The 7,733-nt window shown below is 57.9% G+C and overlaps 2 protein-coding genes across 2 annotated transcripts in view; both read right to left on the bottom strand.

Annotated features, from left to right (window-relative positions):
- Window positions 1–366: 366 nt before the first annotated feature.
- Window positions 367–4,148, bottom strand: Spib (Spi-B transcription factor). The gene is made up of 6 exons (XM_005366866.1): window positions 4,126–4,148; window positions 3,362–3,389; window positions 2,127–2,199; window positions 1,648–1,877; window positions 1,225–1,369; window positions 367–665 (listed from the first exon to the last, which is right to left on the bottom strand). Exons 1-6 carry the CDS (start codon window positions 4,146–4,148, stop codon window positions 367–369), a joined length of 798 nt encoding a protein of 265 aa, XP_005366923.1.
- A 696-nt stretch (window positions 4,149–4,844) lies between these two features.
- Pold1 (DNA polymerase delta 1, catalytic subunit) overlaps window positions 4,845–7,733 on the bottom strand; it is a 17,110-nt gene continuing 14,221 nt past the window's right edge. Inside the window, exons 20-27 of the mRNA XM_005366865.3 lie at window positions 7,015–7,190; window positions 6,568–6,720; window positions 6,388–6,490; window positions 5,926–6,058; window positions 5,739–5,852; window positions 5,465–5,517; window positions 5,295–5,392; window positions 4,845–4,986 (exon numbers count right to left, since the gene is read on the bottom strand). Of these exons, the coding sequence (XP_005366922.1) occupies window positions 4,881–4,986; window positions 5,295–5,392; window positions 5,465–5,517; window positions 5,739–5,852; window positions 5,926–6,058; window positions 6,388–6,490; window positions 6,568–6,720; window positions 7,015–7,190 (936 nt within the window). The 3' untranslated portion in view covers window positions 4,845–4,880. The remainder of the gene's footprint in view (window positions 4,987–5,294; window positions 5,393–5,464; window positions 5,518–5,738; window positions 5,853–5,925; window positions 6,059–6,387; window positions 6,491–6,567; window positions 6,721–7,014; window positions 7,191–7,733) is intronic.

Here is a 7,733-nt window from a genome sequence, read left to right as displayed (position 1 = left end):
CACACACACACACACACACACACACACACACACACACACACACACACACACACAAGGTTTGGGGGCTGTAGACAGCGCCACCTGCTGGTGCAGTGACGTGTGTGATCACAGGGCTCTTCCGGAACTGCAAACACCACCAGGAGCCCCCGCAGAGAAACCTGCCATTCTAGGAGCAAGTAGAATGACCAGTGGGTCGTGACACTCCCCTTAAACACGACCATCCTGGGGAATCCCATACATGGCCATGGCACGGGGGACGCTGGGGAGGCCCTGGTGAGACCTGAGGACCCTGGCAGCCTACTGGCCCCATACGGGGCTTCATGGACACTAGGGTCTGGGGGCTAGAAAGGGGTCTTAGCGGGGCGCTCAGGCGCGCCGGGTAGTTGGCAGCAGAGCGCTGTCGAACTGGTAGGTGAGCTTGCGTTTGACCTTGCGGATTTCGCCTGTCTTGGCATAGTTGCGCAGTGCACGCGCCAGCTTCTGGTACGTCATGCGCTTGCGGTTGCCCTTCTGCTGGCCCCAGCGGCGAGCCAGCAGCTCCTTGTGCTTGGAGGAGAACTGGAAGACTCCGGCACCCGGCTCCACCCACCACACGCACTCGCGCATGTCCCCGCGCAGCAGCAGTCCCAGCAGGAACTGGTAGAGGCGCAGTTTCTTGCGGGCACCTGTAGGGTATTAGGTACCCACGTTACGAGGGGAAGTCCATTGATGGGACCCCCCCACGTCTACAGCGCCCTACAATTGAGTCAGGCCCGGTTGATTCGAACCTAGTTATTCTAACTATTCCAGAGACTGAGAAAGGGGATCACAAGTTCAAGGCCAGCCTGGGCAATTTAGTTGACTGTCTTTTAAAAGTAAAAAGAGGGCTGGGGTATGGCTTTGTGATCGAGCGCCTTGCCTAGAATCCCTAAAGTGAGGAATTAGGGTGTGAGGATGTATAAAATAGCAGGTTTTATATACAGGAAACTGTTGTCCAATAGAGAATAACTTGACAGAGGTACGAGGAGAGGGTAACGGTTGGGAGTAGCTCTCTCTTGCTGTTACTGTGGTTTGGTGCACAATGGGAACTAGGGTACAGAGAGGATGGTGCCCTTGGCCAAGGTCATATAGCCAACACGTAGCAAGGATCTGGGAACTTCCTTGGGAGCTGTTACAACGTACTTAGGGAACCTTGGTTCCTTCAGGCCCTCCCCTGACCCACAATCAGCGTCCCCACCAATTTACCACCCCACATACCTGCCTCGGTGCCAGCCAAGAGGGCCTCATCTGACTCGCTGTCTGAGACCTCCAGGGCAGGGCTGTCCAGCAGAATGTCTTCTTCCTCTGACAGCACAGGGCTGGGGTACGGGGTAGCCAAGGGGCCCAGAGTCTGTGGGAGACCAGGGTCACCTCTACATCACTCCCTCACTCCCCCCCCCCCAACACCTCTGCAGCCCTTACTATCTTCCTGTACAGTGTGAACACTGGCCTTGGTTATCTCAACACACAGAGAAGTTAAGGCAGTCAGAAGATGACATGGGTCCAGGAACTACCTCGGAAGGGCGTTCTTGTATCCCCCACCCAGGTACAGTCCAGAAGTTCATTTCAGAGAGTTGCACAAGAAATACGAGGTGGGAAGTCTTCCTCCAAGCAATTCCTGCCCCTCACCTGGCTGACAAAGTCCTCTGAGGGGTACACCTGGAGGCCAGGCCCTGGAGCCTCCAAGCTCGAGGCTGGGTCAAGGGTCCCCACGGGGCCGTAGGCAGAGGGGCCGAGACCATGACCGTAACAGAGCTGCACAGCCTGAGAGTGGGCAAAGGCAGTCGTAGTAGGGTCGAAGACTTCATAGGGGGTGATGGCGGAGGCAGGTGGGGCCTCTGTCCAGCCCCATGTGGAGTCTAAAAGAAGGGTCAGAGCCAGTAATCGAAGGTGGGCAGAAGACCGGCACCCTCAAGATCCCACACAGAGGGGCCTTTGTAAGCTGTGCAAATCTCCGACCCCAGAATTTGCATGGGGGAGCAGATGGACTGGGACGGGTAGGGAGGTGGCTTGGGGAGGGGCTGCCATAATGAGGGAGGGCTCCTGTGGATCTCACCCCCTCCCCCGCGTGAAGGGAGCCCAGGGTGCTAGGAAGCTGGGTCACTCACCAGGGCCCCCATCTGAATCTGGGTAACTGAAGGGCTTGCAGCTGTCCAGGTCATAGAAGACACCTTCTGGGTACTGCTGGGGTGAAGACAGAGTCATCCCAGACCTCGGAGACTCCCCACTCCCCAGCCTTTGGGACACTGACAGTTGAGAGGAGAGGAAGGACAGAAACAAACAGAAACAGACACCGAATCCCTGAAGAAGGGACACCTAGAAGCTAGCGTCTGCCATGGCTGTGACCCTCAAGGAACCCTAGTAGTTCCCAGTGTACAACTGGTACCTAGGAACTCGCTCTGTAGCCCAGGCTGGCCCAGAACTTGAAGCGGTGTTCACCCTGGGGTGACAGGCATGCACACCCTCACTAGCCCAGGACACCAGTTCATCTCAAGAAGCGTGTGTTGTTTCAGCCACAGCCACTGGAAGAGCAGTGCAAATGAACTCTGAAGTTCATGCAGATGACTCCCGCACACCCTCCTGCTCACGCAGGCAGATGGAGCAGCCCGAGGCTGTGGGGTTTACTGGTGGGTGGCCAACCATGCAGCAAAAAGGACAGGGACCTAACATGCTGTGGGTGGGAAGAGGGCAGGCGCCCAAAAGACCTATGCACGAATCATTTACAACTTCAAATGCATCAGTGTAACATACGGGATGAGATCACGTAGGGATACCAGCGAATGTTCTAGAATGATGGGATTTTTCTAATCTGGGTCTATTAATGGCTACAACAGTGTACACAATGAGGACACTCCCTGATGCACACACGATACATCAGTTTTAAACAACCAACAGCAGGTATCTTACAGGTATAATCCTCAGCATTCTGAGGACTGAGGCAGGAGGATCATGAGTTTGAAAACAGAGCTACATTGAGAGATCCTGTCTCAATTAAAACAAAACAAACAAAAAAGTCCAACAAAACTCAAAGAAGTGGGGACTTCTTGCTACCACAGAAAAGATCTCATTGTTGTGTTGAGAGTCAAGTATTGAGGAACATAGTTGGTGTCCTCAGTCCTACAGTTAAAAGATGTAAGATCCATAACCCCAACACAGGACTATACACAGAGAACATGAACTAGACAGGTACACAAGGTCAACGAAGTAGCCTCAAGTCACAGATGAGGTGGGGACGGGGGTCTGGGGAGACAGAGACTGGAAACTGAGGCAGAAGTAGATCTTAGTGAGGTCCGCCCTGCAGGCCACACAGGCACCCCCCACCCTCCCCGGGGCTCAGACTCACCAAACAGCTCAAGTGTGGGCCGTCCAGCCTGGTTGGGGAGAGACACAGGGGCATGTCAGGGCTGCCCTCAGCCACCTGAGCCTCAAAGTGGTTGTGGGGCCCACAGGGGAGGTGGTGGCAGCTGTGATCACCACAGCTCTGCAGTCTGCTGGCTGTCCTTGTGTGCGCCCAGCCTTCCCACAGTCACCCCCACAGCCCCATTAGGACAGGAAGTAGGGGGCGGGTGCCAGGCAAATGTCCCCCACTACCCTTGGGATTTGCATGCACACTGTGGGGGAGACAAGGAAAGTAAGAGGGAGAAAGTCCCCAGCTGCCTGGGGACAGGGTGGCCAGAGAGCTTGGCTTGAGTGTCTTCGCAAGTCCTGCGGAGACCAGAGGAAGCAACGTATTGAAGAGCAGGGCTAGAAACAGACTGAGGGAGAGAGCAAAGGAATGGCCGCCAGGGTAGCGCCAGGAGCCGGACGGAACAGTTAGACAGGAGGAAATAGAAACAGACAAAACTCAAGGGGCAGAGAGCGCCAGAAATGAAGCAAGCGATAGAGAGGACAGATGGCACACCTGGGAAGACCTGGGCAGGATGGGGGTGAGAGTCTCCAGAACATGCCATCTTTGGAAACCTGTCTAGGAAGAGAGTTGATGGGAGAACTGTCCTCTGCAGACGGTGAGGCCACCCCTTACCACCTGCCTTGGGGGGGGTGGGCACAGAAGCTGAGGGTGCTGATGGGGTGGGGGTCCAAGTACAGGTTTGGGGATTACCCACTTACTGTGCAGCCTCCAGAGCAAGCATGGTGGTTCAGGGCAGGCTGGGCTGGCTCTGGCCACTACTCCTATATATACTTTGGCCCAGCCCCCACACCCCCCCCAGGGGCGGGCCACGGGGGCCCTCCTCAAAAATCCCCTCGGGGAGGGGTCTGGATTGCACAACCCTCTGGTCACGTGGCAGGGAGGGTGGGCCTAGGAGCCATCTGGATTTGGGGTTCCCCACCATTGGGGAGAGAAGTTGCTGAGAAAGGACAAAGACATGAGGGGCTGCAGGCCCTGGGAACAGGATGCCACAGGAAAGAGCCAAGGGTGACCAGGGCGAGATGACACGGGGCAGTGAGGCCCAGGAACAGCTGTGAGGACAGGGGATCTCCCAAGAGCCGTGGGGAAGCCCAGGCAGACGGACCACCAGGACCCCATGGTGGAAGTACCAGCGTCAGGGAGGGTCCCCTTGCTGCCCTGAGGTGTGGATGTCTATGTGCCAAGAGCTACCCTAGGCCTGAAGGAAACAGGGTAGCACCCGGTGTCAGCTGGGAGACCACCAGCCCCATGGGGAGGAGCAAAGCAGAGCGTTGGGATCTTACTCGGGTTTTCAGAAGGGAAACAGAGATGCTAGCCCTGTGTGGGCACAGGTAGAGGTACCGAGGCCCCAGGGAATTGTACTGCACCTGAACCATGAAACCCAACCTATTCCCCGAGACCACAACACACAGCCAGTAGCAAAAAGTCTGAACTTTATTCTCTGTCCCTTATCAGGTCACCAGGCCTCAGGGCCCGGAGGTCCAAAACGCTGCAGCAGCCGCTCCTGGTCCTCCAGGTCCTTGCGTACTTTCTTGCGCATGTAGAAGATGGGACAGTCGCGGCTACAAAGGGTGGTGGTCAGGGGCTGTTCCCAGGACTTTGGCCCCTACCTGCTGCCCACCCAGGGGAGGGGGCTGTTTGCTTAGCGGGCACAGGGAAGCCGATAACAGCAGTGCCCCGAGAGGTAGCCAGCCGTATATCAGCTGTCACCTGGCGTGGGAACGCGCCCCACCCGCCCGTTCCCTGGGGAAAGCCCGGCCCCACCCTTGGGGAGGCTGTGCAGGCGCCTAGCCCAGGCAGACCCTGCCCACTTTTCAGTGAGGTCTCCCCGCTGGGTCAGGAGTCTGGTAGCAAGTGGGGGAAGGTGCACCTGGTACAGATCACATCCTCATGCAAGCTGCCCTGGCAACGCTGGCACTGTGTCCAGAGGCGCGAGAAGCGCTCCTCCAGGGCATTCAGGTGTGACACCTAAGGACACAGCAGGTTGAGCAGGGATGTGGGGGTCAGGCTTGCCCCAGCTCCAGCCCCTACCTCACTCACCTCCTTCTGGTAGAGCTCTGACTCCCGTGGCTGACAGAACTCACACACAGCTCCTGGGGGAGGGGCGGGTATCAGCACAGGCCCTAGCCTCCATCCCTGCATCTCTGCTCTTCTCCACCCGCTGCCCATCCCGGCTTCTGAAAGTCCCCAGGGCCAGAGAACAAGGGCCTGAGTGTGCGGGGAAACTCCCCCGGGGAAACCCGGAGCGCAGGCAGAATGGATCCTGTGGCAGAGCCCCACCAGTGGGTGTAGAGCGCTGTGTCCTAGGTCTCACCTTGATGGTTGATCACGGAGCGGCAGCCAATGCAACAGTTGCGACGCTTGGTAAAGGCCAGGAGGCCACCAACCTTGCTGGTAAGCACAGTTTTGCAGCGTGTGTGGTCACCACCTACAAGAGAGGAGCTGACAGTCTTGCCCCTGCCCCTTTCTTGCCCACACTCCCTCCATGGGGTCACACTTACGGAGCAGCACGGATTCTGCACGGCCCTCGCCCAGAATGGGCTCAAAGATGCGCAGCAGCGGCTTGGCCAGCTGTTGCTCCAGGTAGTACTGGGTGTCGATGGGCAGGCTGTGCTCCAGCACAAACAGGGGGTCCTGTGGGCAGGCCGCGGTTACCAGGGGGCCAGGGGGGAGCCGTGGACAATACCCTCAGGGTGTGACGAAGGGGTGCACCCAGGGGCAGGAAGGGCCATGGAGGGGGCGCAGGGGTCAGAAGTCACAGGCTAAGAACCAGGTCACTGTTCACTGGGTGGCTTGAGAAGATAAAACAAATGGAGGTATAGGCACCCAGGGCGGGGAGGGGCGGAGATGGCACAGCAGCCAACTCTGTACAAGGAGGCACTACGGTCAGGCCCAGGGGCTCGACCGCCCAGAGGAAAGCAGAAGTGAGATTCTGGGAGGGGCACAGCCCAGGTGGGCCTGACCTCCGATTTCATGTAGGCAGCCACGCCTTTGGCAGCACCAATGATCACATAGGGGACTCGGTCTCCCAAGCTGGGCGCACTGCCGGGGTCACGCTTCCTCATCCTGCGGACAGGGGAGGTGGGTGAGGTTTGGGGAGGGCTGAATGGCCCCAGCTGCAGGAGGCGGCGTGACTGCCCCACCTCTCAGCCAGTTCCACGTGGGCCTGTTTGCCCGCGTAGTCGGCCGCTGCACGGGTCAGCTCCTTGGTGATGACCAGCTGGGAGATGTCTATGCGGTTGCACAGCAGGTCCGAGATGACATCTTTGGCATGGGCCACGGCACCATCAGGGTCCCTGAGACAATGGACAGAGTCACCAGGGGCTGCTGACGATGGCTGCAGCTTTCATCACTGCAGTGGGCACTACAGGCTGAGACGGGGTTTGCAGTAGTGCAGAAGCAGGAGGCCAGAGGCCATCACCTAAGGCAGCCAGTCTAATTCACCACTGCCTCACCGTCACAGCAAGACCCCTCTATGCCCAGGGGAGGCTGCTGGGCCCATGGGTCTGAGGGAGGCTGGCTTCTGGGTCTAGGAGGGACACACACACACACACACACACACACACACACACACACACACACACACACACCGGTCCACGAGGATTCGGCGTAGCGAGGATGTAACAAGGTTGGCCACCAGGGGACAGTTGTCCCTGCGCACAGCCTCCAGGCCCTTGCAGTCCATTCTGTCATGGGTATCAGGCTGAGAGGAGAAGAGCAGGCCAGCATAGCGCTTCTTGCTGATGAGCAGGTATGGAAAGTAAACCTAGAAGGGACCCAAGGGTGGTGACCCTGTGCACTATCCCCCACCTCCAATCCCAAGACCCATCAGAAGCAGGACAGGCATGGCCTGATACCCTCCAGCACCCTAGGAACCCCACTTGACATCATGCCATAGGCCTAGAGCTGGGCCCTAAATCATGAAGTCCAGGTAGGAGACCCAGTGAAGTCTCAAAGCCATGAGAGGAGACAGCCCAATGAGTCTAGAGCCAAGCACTGGGGCCGCAAGGGGTGCATGTTTGAGCAGCAGGAAGAAGCCGGTGAGCACTGCAGGACCCATGCACACCACAGGTTTGTGCAAGGGAGGCCTCAGTCTCAGAACCCAGAGCTTCTGCGTCCTAAGAAGCTCATGGAGCTGGGAGAGCAGGCCCAGAGCGCTGCAAGACCCCCACACCTGCAGCGTCAGCTCTGTAGCACACAGTGAAAAAAGGCTACCACTAACTGCGGAGACCCCACTGTCTGCACTGAGCCGAGGCAGGGCACACACACACCTTCTCAAACTCCACTAACTGCGGAGACCCCACTGTCT

The sequence above is a fragment of the Microtus ochrogaster genome, unplaced genomic scaffold (genome assembly GCF_000317375.1).
Source record: "Microtus ochrogaster isolate Prairie Vole_2 unplaced genomic scaffold, MicOch1.0 UNK14, whole genome shotgun sequence".
Classification (NCBI taxonomy): domain Eukaryota; kingdom Metazoa; phylum Chordata; class Mammalia; order Rodentia; family Cricetidae; genus Microtus; species Microtus ochrogaster.
The sequence above is the reverse complement of the archived record's forward strand: the minus strand, read 5'-3'. Positions and strand labels throughout refer to the sequence as shown.